Source organism: Colius striatus, chromosome Z (assembly GCF_028858725.1).
Source record: "Colius striatus isolate bColStr4 chromosome Z, bColStr4.1.hap1, whole genome shotgun sequence".
Classification (NCBI taxonomy): domain Eukaryota; kingdom Metazoa; phylum Chordata; class Aves; order Coliiformes; family Coliidae; genus Colius; species Colius striatus.
In genome coordinates this window covers 60235646-60254704 of record NC_084790.1, presented here as the reverse complement: position 1 = coordinate 60254704, position 19059 = coordinate 60235646, and the positions used below count along the sequence as shown (strand labels likewise).

General features: G+C 38.9%; 1 protein-coding gene across 2 annotated transcripts in view; it reads left to right on the top strand.

Moving 5' to 3' along the window:
• Positions 1–16104: 16104 nt before the first annotated feature.
• Positions 16105–19059, top strand: part of SLC24A2 (solute carrier family 24 member 2) — a 110990-nt gene continuing 108035 nt past the window's right edge. For both annotated transcript variants that reach the window (XM_062017859.1, XM_062017858.1), the window contains exon 1: positions 16105–17025. In XM_062017859.1, the coding sequence (XP_061873843.1) occupies positions 16105–17025 (921 nt within the window). The remainder of the gene's footprint in view (positions 17026–19059) is intronic.

Sequence of the window (19059 nt, the reverse complement as noted above, 5' to 3'; positions counted from 1 at the left end):
ACCCCTTTCTATAGCTGAATGGTTGGTTAAACCTGCTGTAGCTTTTTGATCATTTTCTGAATCAAGCTGGCAAGAAATGAGATTTCAGTGTTGATTTCCAGTGCTATTTAAAAATAAGAGATTCCCTAGAGACATCTCTGCTGCTCATGTCTTGTTGCAGATGGACTCCAGACACAAATCAGAACCCAATGGAGCAGCAGCACATGTCGATTGTAAAGCAGTCTATTCATATTTCATAAATGGAAAGATGCAGCTTTATTCCTATTTGTCTGTATCTTTGAAAGAAAGAGCCAGTAACAACAATAATAGAGACAGAAATATCCTAGTATGGGCCAGAGTCCTATTTTAGGTTCTTCTCCCTCTCTACTCTGCCCTGGTGAGGCCTCATCTGGAGTCCTGTGTCCAGTTCTGGGCTCCTCAGCACAAGAGGGACACGGAAATGCTGGAGAGAGTCCAGCACAGAGCCACCAAGACGATCAGGGGACTGGAACATCTTTCATACGAGGAAAGACTGCGGGAACTGGGGATGTTTAGTCTGGAGAAGAGGAGATTGAGGGGTGATCTTATTAATATTTATAAATATCTAAAGGGTCAGTGTCAGGAGGTTGGGACATCCCTATTTCTACAGTAGATAGTAACAGGACAAGGGGTAATGGGATGAAGCTGGAACACAAAAAGTTCCACTTAAACATAAGAAAAAACTATTTCACCGTGGGAGTGAGGGAGCAGTGGCACAGGCTGCCCAGAGGGGTTGTGGAGTCTCCTTCCTTGGAGGTCTTCAAGACCCGCTTGGACATGTTCTTATGTGACCTGATCTAGGTGAACCTGCTTCTGCAGGGGGGTTGGACTAGATAATCTCTAAAGGTCCCTTCCAACCCCTACCATTCTATGATTCTATGAAAAAACAGTGAGAACCTAACTTCACAGGAAGCAATAAGAATCCAACTGTCCATGATGAAATACCATTCCAAAGAGGGCATCTGGAATAACAAGCTCTGCACTTCTGAAAGACTCAGAGAAGAACCAGAAGTTTAGACCATAAGCTGTAGCTTACACCCCACCACTCCAGAGCAGACGGACATGCTGAGGCTGGGACAACTGCTAGCAGTTAAGCAGGTGATCACTGATATAAAATTGTAAGGCAGTAAGGCTATAGTCAATTGAATAAGAGGTCAGACAAGTGTGTGAGCAGACAGGTAGATGAGATGAAAAAAAATACTGCCTTGGGTGAGTGTCTTCAGAGATAGGAAGATGAGAAAATTCTTTTAACTTACAAGTCTGATGAGACAAATAGGAAACCATATCCCGGTCCACAGATATCATAGTTGGGTGGGGTTTTTTTCCACTCAGTTTAGCCACCCTTGTCTCTCTGTCTCTGTGTTGCTTTTTCAGTAGTAATCTGTTTCTCAAAGGTGTGATCACTGCAAACACTAGCTAATACATTTGCATGTCCATATGCAGAGACCTCCTCAGTGAAATAAGTGAAAGGGACTTGTTAGTGAAATCTGCAGAACCGAAGTACTTGAACACAGAGCATGCCAGACCTTTTCTTATGCCTAAGCTTCTAGGAAAGGGCTCAGGATCTTAATGAATAAAACACACGGAAAAAAATCTTTCATTGTAACAAAAAAAAAAAAAAGAGGGAAAAGGAAAGGAATCTGTTAGCCAAGGAAAAGAATGGTTAAAAACTTGGACGAAAATGGGACAAAACAAAGACCAGTTGTGCCATCTCTAAATGAAATGAAAACATTGATACTCTGTTTAACAGAGTATCTGAAGATTCCTGTTTTCCAGTCAAGTAAAATCTTGTAGACCTCCTTTGAGCAGACTTTTTCTGAAGACTTTAATACGCTGCCATATGCAAAACTAGGTGATATAGCACAGTATTGGGCTATGTAACCCTCGAGATTATCCTCAATCATATATAGCAAGTTCTGCAGCAGTGAAGATACAAATGATAACCAGGTGATTAGTGGCTGCTTGTGAGTTTTTCTGCTGCATGGTCAGTCAATGAAGTTTCCAAAAAGTAATATCACTTGTGTAGTTTATGTCTTTATCTGGTTGTATGATAAAGTTTTTACAGACTCTAAATACTTAGTCCCCTCTAGCTCCTATGTAGAGGCTTTTTTCTTAACCTTTCTTAATATCTACAGAAAGAAAATTTTCCTCCTTAAGAGCAGTAAAATATTTCCTAGAGAAAGGGGAGATTACTGGAAACTGTACACACTTCAGCACACTCCAGTACAATTTAGTAGTGCAGTGACTGCTGTACTTTTCTCTCTTATTTTGTAGTATGAGGAAGTTTTGTTGCTGTATCGCTACCCACAATGCCTTGCTAGAAGCCCTAGTTGGTGGTAATTTATGTACACCTGATTACTTAGTAAATCTGATCTCTGTGAGGTCAAGGCTAATCTGTTCTAAAATCCAGACCTTCTGCTTTTGTTTAATATAGCCCACTGAGATTAAAATGGGATTAGAGCTCATCTGATTGGGAGAATAATCTCTGAAGATGAACCCTTCTACTGTGGTTTTGCAAAAATTGTGAGGTGAAAAAGGTGTCTTGCAATGGCCATGGGTCCCATACACTGATATAAGGCATATGTAGATTTTTTTTTTTTTTTTTTTTTTTTTTTGGTCCCTGTGGCGGTTTTGAAACCAGATTTTAAGTATGTTATTTCCTGGAACAAAATCTAAATTGTTACTGTACATATGGAATACATGAATATGGATATCAGAATGGGTGGGTTTTTTCCTCATTCATCTCCATGTGTTTTCAAATTACTACAGCAATAGAACCAAAGAAATTTAAATAACTGGAAACTGTCAAGCTGTACATTTAATTGACTAAAATGTCACCTGTTTTATTAACAAGGTTTCTTTTAAAATGTTTTCTCTTCTTCAAACACATGCAAGTGTTAATTATGCAGAACTAAGACATTTTCAGTTCATTGGTCCTGCCCTGGCAGTGGGGCTGGACTTGATAATCTTTCAAGATCCCTTCCAGCCCTTGAGATTCTGTGATCTTGGTTCAAAATCTACATTATAGATATCACAGAAACAAGCTACAGGTTCCAAATCATGTAGTTCAAACTTGATTTGTAATGAAGCCAAGAATAAGGATTTCCAAAACCCAAGTTAAACTGATAGCACTCTTCTGGGTTGGGTTTTTTGTCTTAGCATTCTCAGTAAAACCATTCTTCGGTAGTATCTTCAACCTCAACATAGCATTTTTAAGTTAAAGATTGGAGGATGACGGAGCACTGGAACAGGCTGCCCAGGAGGATTGTGGAGTCTCCTTCTCTTGAGACATTCAAAACCCACCTAGATGACTTTCCGTGTGACCTGCTTTAGGAGGTCCTGCTCTGGCAGAGGGGTTGGACTAGATGATCTTTCAAGGTGCCTTCCAACACTTAAGATTCTGTGCCTGTGAAATGAGCCTAAAAGTGGAAGTAAAATAGTAAAATTATTTGGTCAATATGTTGTGAGTCCTCATTATCCTGATTCTATGAAACACAAAAATAATATAACTGTCAATTATGAGGCTGATATAAAATATCACTGGTAGAATGCAGTGAAAAGCTTGAGAGAGAGAGAGTTCTGAAAGTGCTATTTTTGCAGAGAGGCTGCTTGACTGATGTCCTGGATTTCAGCCTGCTGTAGGTGAAGTCATGCTGTGGCTAAAGTAATTAACAAGGTCAATCTCACCAGCTCAGTATAAGTCTGGAATAACTCTATTGTGGTGTAGAATTAGAAAGACTGAAAAGAAAACCTGAGATTTTGTCCTGGGTTGCAGCACTGCCCAAACTAGCCATGATAGCAGGTTTTGCTGCAAGCAGATTTCAGGCCTTCTCATGTTTGGGATGATTCCTGGCCATTTCACTCCACTGATGCAGGCCATAATCTTTTCAGTGATGCTGCCTCTTAATAGCAGTCTCTGAATCATTCAACAGCCAAGATTAGATCATTACCTTCTCTAGCAGTTAGCTTGCGTTTGGTCCTGTTTGGGTATTCAGTGAAGGAAAACCCTCATAAAAGACAAAAGTGCATGTTACAGAGTTGGAGTTCTTAAAAATAATTCAGTGGAAGGAACATAAGGTGCTTCTAGTGATATGTGTAATTACATGTTCTTAACCATATGGTATGAGCTCCCACATGCTTTTTGCTTGAAGAGATAATTCATCCATTGAAAGTATCAAGTATGTATAAATGAGAACGTGTGAAGATATTAGTATCAGTTCAGAAAATTTTACATTTTTCAATTTACCAGGAAATTGATGATTAGTAACCTTAGAGTATGCAACTGTGTGAACATATAAATACAAAAAAAAAGCAACATTATTGCAGTCAACGTCATATTCTAATAATTTCCAGTATCTCAGAAGTTATCTTGCATTCCCATCTTATCAAAAAACATTTTTAATTATTTTTTTCTGTCTATAGTGCATGTAAAGTTGTCCTTGCAGATTACTAGTGTCACTTGCAACTATTCAGAAAATTTGGCATAGTAAATAATGTAGACATTTATTTTTCACTGGTTTTGAAAGGTCATAAGAATCTGCAAGGTCACTTTACTCACTATGTCATTACAGAAAAGATTTTCTACTACTCAGAAATATTTACCTACACAGTTAGATTGAATCATAAAACTACTGTGACTAGTTGATAATGGAAGGTAAAGTTACTGAACAACAAGCACTTTGATGTCAGGATGTCCTGCTATGCTTATTTTGTAAAACAGGATTGCTGGCTACATAACTAACATATGCCAATTTCTGCCTGGTTGTAATTTAATGTAATAATACATTATTTTGAGTTCTGCATTGCTTATCGGAAAGACTGGTTCTTGATTTATCTTAATGGCTGAAAATGGAGGTGTTAACTTGTTAAGATAATTTTATTGTTAAACTTTTATATTATCTAGTTCATGCCACATCTTGTGGAATTCTTGACAAACATTCGTTCTGTTTTTTTCTGCTTAAACACATCTGGCTTTGTGAATGGTAAGAATACACAGACTCGACTTCTTCCTGTTGTCTGTGATTCTCCATAGGCATAAGTTTGCATTCTTCATCATGAAGCCAGAAGAGCACATGAGCATTGGACCTACACATGTATGTAACAGAAATACTTTCCAAAAGGGCCAAAGCAGTAATAACCTTTATAATCAGAAATTGAAGATTCATTCTGTATTGAACATTGTCTCTGAACATTTTCTAAACATCATTTCCCTTTCTTGATTCCTTCTTGTATTCTATATAAAGCACTGCAGTTTTGTTGGTTAGGACGAAAAAATGAACTTCATGCTCTTCTAAGTTAGTCAATACAGTCTTTTATTCTTTTTATACTCACAGAAAGAAACATCTATTCTGTAAAAGCATGAGTTGGCACACAGTTAATCTTGCACAGCTACTACTAAAGTGAAAGGTTTCATCCAGCAACTCTATTTTCAACAGAAATGTTAAAATCTGTCCTGTGTGTCAAAGGTACATGCCAAGCCAACAATAAAAACATTTACATTGAATATCAGGAAAAAATTGGACCCTAAGAACTTGGGGTTTGTTGACTGGGAATTATTATTATCCCATTATTATTCTAACATCTGGGAGACAGCTTTGCTAGAAAATAGGCCACAGATCACTACAGGATAGTTTATAAAAATCTTTCTTGCCAAGTACTATACAAATGATGATGTCTGACAGTAGAATGTTACATAGCAGTCATCGTTCTAGGTAATTGCCACAGAAGTTTTGTAACTGACAGACCTGGAACTAATTCAATAGGCTGGTAGAAATTAATATAAAAATACTAAAGCAGCCACCTAAAATGGCGTTTCATGCCAGACTTTGAAGATAGTTAGCCCTCTTAAATGGTAAGATAGTATGACTAAACATGGTTTGCCACTACAGAGGTTTTTGGTGATAGCAATTTGAAAGTGTGAATATGTTGTTCAATTAAGGCTAGAATCTGACAATTCTCAGAATTACTAAAAAGTGACCAAAGCTGCAACCAAGAGAAAAATCAAACTATTGGGAGTTATAGGAGCTATCACGTGCTTATATATTTATGTCAGAAATTAATAGTTGGAAACAAGAAGTGTGACATAGACTGATTGAAAGAATAGCTGATATCTTTCCTTTCCAAATGAAAAGGAAGACGAAACATGCTGCATCACGTAGGAGAGCCAAAATTCAACAGTGTAGCCTAGGATGTCACCTGCTGTACCAAAACAGAAAAAGAAACAAACTAAAGAAACCAAAATTACCATATCCTGAAAGTCCCAGACACAAAATGAAAAGAGTTAGAAAGCTTCATTAGTTGACTAACTATATGTGTTTGACAGTACATGTTACAAAATGTTTAAGCAATAGTATACTTTGGAAAAAACATGTATGATATTGGGAGCTGAAGCTTTAATAAAATTGGGAAATTTCATGGAGGTCTGCTGTAGTGGTTGAACTACTGCTTAGAAAATCACACCTTCTTCCAGAACAACAGTTTGTAATCACTGTTGTTTGAAAACATATAGCCCCACTCTATGACTATGCAGGAGCAGGACAGGCAGTGAGAGCTGGGTCCCTCTGTGTATGGTGGCTTGCAATATGCCATGCAGCTCCCATGTGCCAAGCAGCTTTTGCATGTCTGGCAGGAGCAAGGCTCCCCTCTGATACTCATGCCACAAGTTTTCTACTTATTTATGGGAAAATTAAGTGCTGGGGAGCAGAGAGAGACTGATTAGCACTAAAGTTTGTTGATTTATTAAGAGAAAACACTAATTTCTGTTTCAAATAAACCTTCAGAAAATCAACCTTAGAGATGAGTGTAGTGTGACTACATGGAGAAGAGTGTAACGAGTCAGCATTTCTCTTTTTTAAAACGTAATAATCAGCACTTTATCAAAACAACCATCAGAATGTGTCTGATGTGAAAACAAATCAAATAAATAATTGCACTTCCAGTTTCTATTGCCAGCAAAGTCTTTTGTTTTAAAAATAGCATTGCAAGCAGCTAACCTCTCCCTCTCTTTCTGCCAAAATAAAACACCCAGCTGGGATAAAACTGAACTACAACTAGGTTGGCAGGATTTCAGACACTAAACAAAACCTCGTAAATTCAGGTAAATCTCATGACTGATGCATCTAATTTGAACTCGCAGACTAATTAGGCCACAGAAGAACAGATACCTTGGGATCTCTAGTTGCTGGTAGAAATCACTCATAGAAGGGAGCGATGTTGCGAAAGCCGCTTTGGCTTTTATGTGACAGAAACAAGACCACACAAGCCACTTCAGTGTAGCTGGCTCTATCCTGAAGACACCTAAAACTCAATTTATTTTATTTACTGTATAAAATCCTACATTGACCCAAGTGATTTTCAGCCCCGTATGTGTCCAGCACAAGCTTACTTCCCACACCTAGCATTCTCCCTAAAATGTCCCTTTAGTAAGAAACACCTTTACTAAATAATGGGATTTGCTAGTCCCATACCTTTTTTTGATGGTGCATCTGTGCATTGGTACAACATAACAGTCTACATGCAAAGAATAAGATTTAGAGAAGTGAATTTCCATGCAAACCATGAAGCATCAATGCTCATGCTATCAAAAGCCCGTCAAATCTCTTATTCTCATGTTGGGCAGCTAAAAGAAAGGACAGACACAGTGCTTTATTCCCCAACACCAGTGTGGAACTGCTTGACTCTACAACTTTTTGTTGTTTGTAAGTAAATGAGGATTTCCCATTAAAGCAGGGGAAAAAAAATACCAAATAATTTGACGAGGGAAAAAAAAAGTAGATTTGCAATTTGCCCTTCTTTTGCCAGGAGAGATTTCCAATCTTTCACTTGAGCTTTGACACACAAAATCTCAGCACATAGCTATCTTTTTCCCCAAATCATGCAAAATTGCCTCTTCACGTAGTATTCTGTTCATCCACTGTTCTTCCAAGAAGTTCTGACAATAAAATAATTGCTGAAAAAAAAATACTTTCATAGGTGGTGTGCTTGATCTCTGTTCAGCAGATGCATGACAATCAGCAAGACTGTTCTTCAATAGTTGTGCATCACCAAACTGGTTTCCAGGCCCATTCCCTCTAAAATAAATCAAAATGGTATGTTCATAAAAGCTAAGAAAACTTCAAGTAAGAAGCACAGCTCTTGTCTCAAAATATCCAGATGTAGACCTGAACAAGCTCTTTCAGATTTCAGTTGTTTTTTTTCATCTATTATGCTGGAAAAATTACTAGAATCATCTTCAGGCCAGCAAATGTTTGGCAATCATTTTCTCTGCACATCCAGAGAGGGCAGACAAGTTATATGGAACTTCAATACCTGGGCACTGCTGGACAGGCTCTCTGGTAAGTGGAGAGGGCCAAAAGGCACCACTTTCTTTTTTTGCTTCCCTGTTGCCCAGCGGCAGATTTCTTTTTCCCTTGTGCAACCAAAGAGATGCTCGCAACCTTATGCATTTGTGTTTCAAACTCTTTATACAGCCAATCTTAAGAAAAGTTTCTGTTTCAAATCTAAAACAGAGCTTGTATGTGAAAAGTTGTCTTTTGTTTTTTGTGAAGAGTGTCACCTTTTATTTTGTTGAAAACTTCACCTTGGTTTCAATTTTACAGTTTGTGTACATGCTAAATATTCTCTGATCTAGTTCATGCTGCATACCATTTACTATCAGATACAAAGAAATCATATGAGGGCCATTCTTTTTCAGCAATTACAGAAATCAGTTAAGATCTTTACTCATTCTTAGCATTAAAAATAGAGCTAAATGGAATATATTTTTTTTGCATACTAAGTATTTTCAAATCTTATTTACATTTATCTGTAATTTCATGCTTCTTAAACACAGATAAAGAGGTAATGCAAGTTGTCACGAGTTTGTAACAGTCAAGAAGGTAGTCCAAATCTGTCAGAAAGCAACAGAAAAACAAGGTTGTACAGCACCTTCCCAGCTTTTATGACATAACTAGAGATTGCATTCAAGGTGGCATTGGCCATTTGGTATTTGGAGAGAGACTTTCCAATTCTGCAGTAACCAATGCTGGTCAACCATCTGAAGCTGCAAAAGTCAACATCTTTTAGATCTGACATAGAACAGAAGTTCTCAGCATTAAGGATCACATATCTGGAAAAAACCCAAGTTTTTTTCAAGTCAAGTAATTGCACCTGTCTTCTTAAATTGTTCTTAATGTAATGAACATGTTACAGTGACCTTTAGAATTTCTAATGGGCAATGCAGTTGAGCTTTTTGAGTATTTAATACACCTTCCAAATTATGCTTCATTTGTTTATTCCCATCTTAGCCTTCACATTATACTGCATCACAATCAAGATTGATTTAAAAATAACAAACAAACCAACAACTCTGTACAGTTAATTCCAGATCTCATTATTGTATTTTATCTTAAATCTCAACTGTAGAAATAATTCTTTGCTGCTTCTCTTAAACTGCTATGTTGTCCTGTCTTATTCATCTGATTCTTAAATATAGCAACTGTAGTACACCAAAAAGAACAGTGCACTTCATCTGTGATCAGAATTATCCAACAGGATACAAGTTTATAAGCTTGGGAAATTTGGTTAGATTTTGGGATGAATTTCTGTAAAAAGCTTTTAATGAACACAGGAAGATTATGCATCCTTGAATTATTTAGTTTGTGATAGTCTTCCATTTAAAAAAAAACCCAAACCCTGGATATTTTTCTGAAAGATTCTTGAAACATCCATTAATTTCAGTTCCAACTTCTCTTTTATGTTCTGATTCCAGATTCTCTTATTAGGTGGAAAGGTCTGGGTTTTTTCAGTTGATGGGATTAATTTTGTAGTGCTGCTTTAAACCACTCTTTTGATCTTACTCTAAAATTCAATACAGCATGACTCAGTGCCATGACCACTAGCGAATGCAAAGCCAAATATGTCAGCTATTCTTTGAAAGATTTTTTGTTTCTACTGCAACCACTGAGAATTTTGAAACCCAGCTGACAAATGGTTTCTCTGGTCTCCTGGCCTCGGGCTGTTTCAGTCCATGGTATAGGCACTTTCAGTGCACATGTGCAGGACTCTGAGTAATGCCAAATGGTATTATGCATACAAGGACCTAGCAATGCAAAAGAAAAACAGATCCATGACTTTCCTTCTCTTTTATTGGAAATGCGAAAGGGGTAGCACTGGCTTAAGTCCTAAAATGTTTTTGTCATCTTTCCCTCTTTCATTTTCCCTTCTCTGCACAGCAACTCAGTGCATAGTTAGTTAATGAGCAGATTGTAGTGTTTATTTCATAAATTCTCACTAGTTTGAGGACATTTTTTACCTTATATTTATTTCCCTGAAACACTCCACAAGGGCATATAAATTACAACTTGAAAACAAGGTTGCTGCAGAAATTCACTTGTAATTCATCAAGTGCAAGGAATATGAGAAGGCTGAACACAAGGACAGAGAAAAGGAAGGAAAAGGTAACTACAGTGTGAGAGTACTGTAACAAAGACAGTTTAATTTTGGAGATTTGGAGAGGAGTATGGTCAGCAGGAGACATTTCCCTTCAGCTCTGCCTGGACAATGGCCTAGTTGGAAATAAATTGTGTAAGAAATTTAAGTTGTAGCTAATATCAATTTTTACCTGTGTCCCCAAAGCACACCTAAGTGTTGCAAGTCACAGGGAACAGAAGTTTAGGCTTCAAGCTACGTGATACATCGGAGCTCATTCACCAAAACAATTTTTTCTAAGGCTGATGACTTGCCAGCTTGTAGGTGTTCTTATAAGCAAGGCTGGTAAGCCAAAGATTATAGCAAAATAAGCACTCCCCTTGACTTCAGGGCTGCTCACTGGGGTTACATCATAGCACTTCGATACAAAGAGTTTCCGAAGAGAAAATTATCATGTCTGAAAGAGAAAGTCATCAGAAAGAGAAAGTCATGTTGCTTCATCCTGCTCAGAAAGAGAAAGTCATGTTGCTTCATCCTGCTGTTTTTTGGAAAGTGCAATTACCTTCTAAGGAAAAATAATCATCTGGTTATACTATACCCAGAATTTTGAGTATATATCCCATAGGATATTTTTTTCAGTCACAATCCCTAGATGTTAGACTGTGGTGGTTCTACTCTGATATGGATTTCTTATGCCTAGATAAAGAGGAGGAAGATTTGTAATTTCATTGATGGGTACTGTCCTTTAAAGAGGCTGGCATGCTATGATAACAACATTTACCATCCCAGTATGTCTAAGTAGTATTTTAAACACTACATCAGAAAAACAAGTTATTTAGTGTTCTGCAGACATGGCCAAAAAGGCTTTTGTCTTTTAAAGATATACTCAATTTACATTTTCCTGTTACTGTGTTCACTAGAAGAAATTGGGATCAAAAAAGCAGTTAGCTTGGGCCTCCTTAATAAAGATGTTTACAGTGGTCATTGTAACTATGCAGAACACCGGTAAAGCTCTCAGAATTCTCACTTTGTATATTAAAAAAAACCCAACCAAACAAAAACAAACACAAACCAACAAGACAAAAAACCCTCAAAGCTTTTTAAGCCAACCATTTGTTGAAAAATGTAAATTGGCACTGCAACCGATCATGACCTACAGTAAGACTGTTTCAAAAGGCATGCATTAGCAAGTAGAATTTAATCTGCAGCAAGTGAAAGAGAAACATCAGGTATCTTTGAGGCTTAATAGTAACGCTTGCAGTTTAAGACAAAGAACATCTTTTGCACCTATTATGGGTAAAGCTCTAAGTTTGGTTTGCTGTTTATATGACAGAAAATTACAGTAGTTACACGGTGATACTAGCCTATGTGCCATTTTATCTTACAGCTTTGACTAGTGAGGACTATGTACCACCCTGTACATATTCACCTTTTATTTCCCAATCAATGGAGTGGAGACAAGAGATATTCCTAACTTCAGAAACTTGTAAGATTTACTCATCACTGAGAATTTAAAGGAGTTTCTGAATATTAATAGCTTCTTATAATGGGCTGCTGGAAATTTGTTCTTGTAGTTAAAGAACTCTGTTTAATTTTGTTCAATATATCCCTCAAGAATCTATTTCTCAAGTAATATAAACAGTTTCTGCCCCTCAGGCACTGTGATTTGTATGCAATATATTTGCTTATTACCTCAAACAAGCAAATGAAGTAACATACTTTAACAATAAAGACAATATTGGTGTTTTAACTCTATGTTGTCATCTTTCTCATCCTTTTTTACTTGTTATACATGTCAAAGTGTTGCAATAATTTTGATATTTCAAATGTCACCTGTTCCCAGCTGCAATTAGCATTTAAAAGCTTAACATCAATTTTCATTCAAATATGCCGCCTCTGTAGTCATGGTAACCTCATCATCAGCATTATCTTCCAGCTTCAGAAGGTACTGCCATGGTACTCGGAAACCTTGTCATTCAGGATTTTTCATTTGGCTGCCTTCTCCTTCCCTCTCCTGCACATAAGACACTTCTGTGCTTGTTTTTTACCAAGTCAAAGGTTTATGGCAGCAAGAGAAGAGCCAAAACCGAAATATTTAAAAAAATAAATAAAGTCCTACTTCATGAGGCTTCTTGGAAATAGGAAGTAGTGGAGTAGCTTCTGATTTCAGCAGGCTCATCACACATGGTGCAGATAAGCTACTAGAAACCATCTACTTATGCACCTTGCCTTATATTCAAATAGCCCAAACACCCAGGTGCTGCAAACTGGAGACTCAAGTAGACTTTGCACCCCAGACCTACCCAAATGATCCTTATTTTTCATGTGATATCTCAACAATACTTAAAAAGTCCACGTTTTGTCACTTAATAAAAACTCTTACATTTTTTGTATTCCTCAAGAAGTGCCAAGCACTGGTTGTTTTCTGTTTGCCACATGATGAAATCAGAGTACAAAACAAAGAAGGCAGAAGTTGTAAAAGTGAAAGTTCTTTAGCCCAAAGAGATTGAGAGTTCACTGTTGACAGTAAACTTTTTCAGAATATGAGAAGTATATCACTGGAAGCCAAGTAGTGCTATTGAGCTGTTGTCAAACTCTTACCCCAACCTCTATCCGATGCACCCCACCCAACCCAGCCAAATCTGCCTGAGCTCCGTGTTTTTCAAGGATTTCCACATGGAGGCCTTTCCCAGCTACCCTGACCAAGTGAGAATCTTCGTGTACACCTACACCAGATTACTTCAATTTATCCACAGATTGTCACGTGGGTGTTTTTAACAACAGTATAGAGTAGGAGTGCAAGTGGTATTTCAGAAGAGCATCACCTGTGGAATTGATCCAGCATGCAGCACCAAGAATTAGCTATGATAGAGCTACACTGTGACATTCCATTGTATTTTAATCTTGCAGCAATTGCTTAATGAAGCACAATTTATCAGGGAAACACCCACACTGACAGATGTGTATCAAAATAGAAAGGGACAGTTCTAGCTAGAGGCTTCTCCTGTTTTCTAAGTGTGCCTTTATTGATCTCTCTCTGTGGCACCTTTGAAATGCTGTTTGCAAAAATTTCTGTTTGTGAGTAAATTAACAATGACTAATAACTTTGTAGTGGACAGGTCACGGCTTGTGAGTCAAAACTAAAATAGAACTTATTTTCTTTCTTTTCCCAGTTTCCTTCAGAAAACATTTGGAATAAAGGACATTTTGAGGGAAAGGCCTCTCCTTTTTAAAATTACACCACTCCTCGAGGCTCATTATCTTTGCTAAAAGCACTGGATGTTACCTCAATCAATCTGTGCCAACTAACCCAAGACACAGGGATAAAGACAAGAAGAACCAAAAGGGGCAAACCCTCACCAGCTTGCTGTTGTCAGCAGCTAGACTGCGGGTGCGATCGCGGGGACCAAGGGTGCTGCAGTGCGCAGCGACCCCCCTGGGCGGGGGCGGAGGCCCTGGGCGGGGGCGAGCGGCGGCCTGCCCCGCCCCAGCGCGGGGCGGTATGGGTGGTGCCGCCGCCGCAGAGGGCGCGGTGCGGGGTCGTCGCTGCCCATGTCCGTTCGTTTGCCTTTGCGTTGCCCTGCTCCTGTAGAGCACCCGCCGGCCGGCGCGCAGCACCAGCGCTGCGCTCCTCCCGGTGAGCGCCGGCGGCTTGGGCGGGCGGGGGCTGGGCTTCGGCGGCGCGGGGTCTTACCTCTCCAAATACCCGGCCACCCGGGTGGTACTCGGCTGCTGGGGCTGGGGGGCTGCCCTGTACCCTGAGCTGGCCGGTCGGTGCTTTTTGCGGCCTTGGGCGGTTGGTTGGGGCCGGGGAAAGGGGCTCTTCTCCGGCGCTGAACCCACTGGCCTTTAGGAGAAGGGAAAAAGTTTGTGCAGCGCGGAAGGGCGCGGAGCAGGAACGGTGCGAACTTGGGCCGAGTTAGGCGAGGCATCTCTGCGGAGGGACAGGGCAGGTGGGGCTGTGCGGGGCGGTGGGGGCTGCGTCGCGCCGCGCTGCGCTGGGGTAACGGCTGCGCGGCGGGCGGCGCGGGGAGCGGCGCGGATGGGCGCTGTCGACCGAGTTTCGGGACAGGGTACAGCCCGGGCAGGTTGCCCCTTATCCCTTTTCGGGTGATACATGCATAACGCTGCGGGGCAAGCGGCCCATACGCTGCCAGGTACGCGGGGCAGCGGCAGAGTCCTGCCACCGTCTTTCCGTACGTGATGGCAGTCCGACAACCGGTAACTCCGAGGTGGGGAATAAAATAGCTCCGCTGTGGTGCCACGTCTTGCAGATGGAGCATGGCGTTATGATTTGAGCTAAGTATGGTAGCTGTCCATAAATATCGGGAGATCCCGCTCGTGGCTTAATAACTTTTATGGGGATAACTGTATGTTGTCATTCTGTATGTGAGAATACGAAATTACTATTCTGATGATTACTAGGCTGCTCGGTACCCAGCTGTTACTTGCATAAGTGGTGTAACAAAGTAATTTTTTTTGGCTGAAATAGTAAGAACTAACAATTTTATCTGGAAAGTATTTTATGTTTTTTATCATCTAAAATCCAACTTACTATGCATAATGTATATTTAACTGATTTCTTTATTGCATATATTTTTCAAATTCAGTAACCAAAGCACCTGTTATAGTGGATATTTTTTCCTGATGTAAAAGTGCTGCTGGTCCAACACGTGCAGCTCTGGCATACACAGATAGTCCATCTTACATAGTTTAATTTCTTGCTGCTTTCATTTATTTCAGGATCATCTGCATGTGTAAATTTAAACTATTTTCTTAAGGATCTGTTTAAGGAGCTGTTTTTAAAAGATGCTTACCACATAGGTATTCTTAGTAACTTCCTACATTTACAGCTGAATGTGTGACATAAGCCAAAACAAAGACAGTGGTGGATGAAAAATTTGTCTTAACTAGTCCAGTCCAATGTCCTAGGTCAGATCAGAAGCAAGCTGAGTTTTCTGTACAAATTCAAGTCAGTGTTGCAGAGTAATTAAACTCTGTTAGGTCTTCATTTCAGTTGTGTTCCAACGGTATAGGGCTTTACCTACATTTCAATGGCTGTTGCTCTATGGGTGCGCAACATTTCAATTAATACCACCTCAGCTGCTGAAAGGTCTCATGAGATGCTTGTTAGCACTTTGATTGCTTTTTCATACGTTACTCCCCCTGCCTTTGGGATTTGGACATCGTCATGGTGGGAGGTAATAATCTTTGTTGTATCCATTAAAATAGTAGTTTTTTGCTTTTCATGCAACATTTGGGCACCAGTTTTTACTTTCCACTAGCATTTTTTGTCAGCAGCTGAAGAGAGTGGTAGCTCAGAGGCATAGAATCGTCCAGGTATTTGACTGTTATCTGCAGGGTTACTGCTGAAGTAAAAACATTGGTGCTGTATCTGATGAGATATGACATGGTTTTATGTTACAGTTGGTAATGTTCTACTTTAAATTCTAAATTTAATCCAGTCTGTAACATGCTTTTCAGAAGTTTCTAGTCACACATTGTTTCGCTAATATTAATAATACCTGTTTGTCCTTTTAAGACGAATGAAGAAAATACTTCCCATGAAGAGTAAAAGTACTTAATTCTGGGAAGACTCTTAAAGCGCTTCTAACATCAAAGCTGGAGAAAAGTATGAAGGAATATCTGACACCCTCAGCATCTCACACAGAACAGAAGATGACTCTGCAGAAAAAAACTGTTGCTGGTGTCTTGGAGGAGTGGTGTTTGGAGGAACCCCTGTTCAGTTGCAGACGGCACCAGAATGTTAGGAAAAAAATGAGACTGATACGAGTTATAGGGCTTCTCGTCAGCGTAGTGGCCATTAGTACTTTATCTCTTTCGATTAGTGCCTTTTTCAAGATGGAACCACATAGCATGGCAGTGGCCAGCAGCCTGGATAGCCAAAAGCTGGTGCGTGGGCACCAAAGAACTCTGTTGGATTTCACTGAACAGAACAAAAACAGCGCTTCAGGTTCAGAGAAAGCTGAGAACGACAGTACAACAGATGATCATGCCAAGGGAGAGTACCCTACGGACCTTTTCTCTCTTGAGGAGAGAAGAAAGGGAGCAGTCATCCTTCATGTAATTGGAATGATTTACATGTTTATAGCCTTAGCCATAGTCTGCGATGAGTTCTTTGTTCCGTCCTTGACAGTCATCACTGAAAAACTGACCATATCTGATGATGTGGCAGGGGCAACCTTCATGGCTGCTGGTGGGTCAGCCCCAGAGCTCTTCACTTCTTTAATAGGAGTGTTTATATCCCACAGCAATGTTGGTATTGGTACAATAGTGGGATCTGCCGTGTTCAATATCCTGTTTGTTATTGGAATGTGTGCTTTATTTTCTAGAGAGATTTTGAACCTTACTTGGTGGCCACTCTTTCGAGATGTGTCCTTCTACATCGTTGACTTGATCTTGCTAATCATCTTTTTTCTGGATAACTTGATCATGTGGTGGGAAAGCTTAACCCTTCTAACAGCATATTTTTGCTATGTGACTTTCATGAAGTTCAATGTTCAAGTAGAAGAGTGGGTGAAGAAGTTTTTAAACCGGAACAAGGTTGAGAAGGATACAACAGCAGATGCTGAAGGAAAGGTTGGTCAATTTTTAATTAGCGTATATGTAATAATGTCCTTGTCAGTGTTGAGTCCTTCTATGTCATAAGGATCCTAATATAGTACAGTAAGCAATCTAAAAAAGTTCTGTGTTTTGCCAAAAGGTCTGTTTGTTTAATCAGTCCAGTAGGATTGAAAATGTAGACCATAAGGTAAGCTTCTAGTAAATCAATAGCTTTTAACTCCAGAATAATCTCAATCACACAGAAAGCCAGAAAAAATGCCAGCAAAAAGACATAAACCTTTACTCAGCATTTTGGAACATTGATGAGGTCTGAAATACAGGTACTATTTTTTCCCTAATCTTTTGGATTAAAGCAGTAGCAATGTCCTGGGAAGATCCTGTGGCTAAATTTGGCTTTTTAAAGACTTGTAATGCACTTTCTCTCAAAAAAAAAAGAAGCGAATCACTCAGGACAGTGTACTAAGGTATTTTTGTCCATGTTTTTCATCTACTGATGCTAATATACAGTATAAACTTCCAATTGCTATTAGTGGCAATTACATAAAAACAAATCTCTGGAAAAACGGTGGAAATGGCAAAAGGCAAAGATCTTCTGTTTATGCAGGCTGGTTTCCCATTCATGGTATTTGCAACTAAACAAACAAATTTTTGACCTGATACCTCACCACAAGTAGAGAAAGGAATTTATGCACAGAGGGCTCAGTGAGTCTGCAATTATTATCATGTTTTAAACAACTCCCTTCTTAAAGCCATAGTCTGCTTAAATATCTGAACCCATAAATACTTATTCATATAGCAGTATATTATTCAGATGTTTAGTACTGAAATGGAAGTGTCTGGTTATGTATGGTAATAGGCTTATTAATCAGATAAAGTTTTACTATCTAGTAATTATTCAGAGTATCAGGGGACACAGTTTTGTTTCTTTCGCTTAACAACCCTATATGAGTTGTTCAGAAGACACACCATTCACTGACACAAGTATGCAGGCATATAAATAGGAGAATAGAGAGATAGAACATGTAGAACTACAGAGAGAAGATACTTACTTGTGACTCTTGGAAAACCAATTCTGTCTATGCCTAACTTTGAAGAGAGAGATTAGTATTTTAGCAGTATAGGCAGGTGCTTTAAGTTTTAGGACAAGCTACAAAAAAAGTCCACCAAAAAGGAAATCAGAAATGTTCTTTTTTATTGTTAATTTCTAACTAAGTATAACACCTATATACTTTCTTGTAACTTTATATTTGCTTTTTTGTTCTGTTCCTTTTCCAATATCAGTGTGTTCATCTTTGTCTTTCCCAAAATGCATAACTGGGATTTTATAAGTAAATGAGAAGAAGGTTGAACACCAACAAACTATTTGCCCTGATGAACGAAGGACTTCTTGGACTGCTGTAGTAGGTTTTCTAAATAATATTTTACAGTGCATTGTAAGTACTTTGACAGTCTGTGCTAAATATGTGTAATGACAGATGCACAGATGCAAAGAGACTGTGGTATGTGAAGCAACTGTTTAACTCACCATAAACTGTATTTGAAGGAGATGCGAATCTATAAGTAGTCTTAAACAATAGTCAGTATGAAAAGTAACTGCCTTGGATTGTTGAGGCTCTAGAGTCAGGTAGCTGAGCTATATGCCGTGGTAAGTGCTTTATTATTTTCAACTGGGTAGCAGAACAAACCACGTGGGAGATGAATATAATAAATGTTTAAAGAACTCTGGATGAACTTGATCTTAAAGAGATACCTTGAAGACCCCTCATTTATTGTTTGTTACATTATTTTTTCTTATAGTCTATTCATCTTATAGATGCACAGAATTCAAATAGGGATGAAAAAAATCAGCTACTTTACCTAAACCCATAAGCTTTACATCATATGTTTCACTGGAGATATTTGGCATGAATTGTCTTCAAGTTCATTAAAATTAAATGTATTTATAAATCATTGAGGGGAAGAAGGGGATGAACAAGATACTGTCAATTTTGTTGTAATTTAGCTAATACATATTTTATGCTTCTTGGTGAAAATATCTTCCATGAAGGT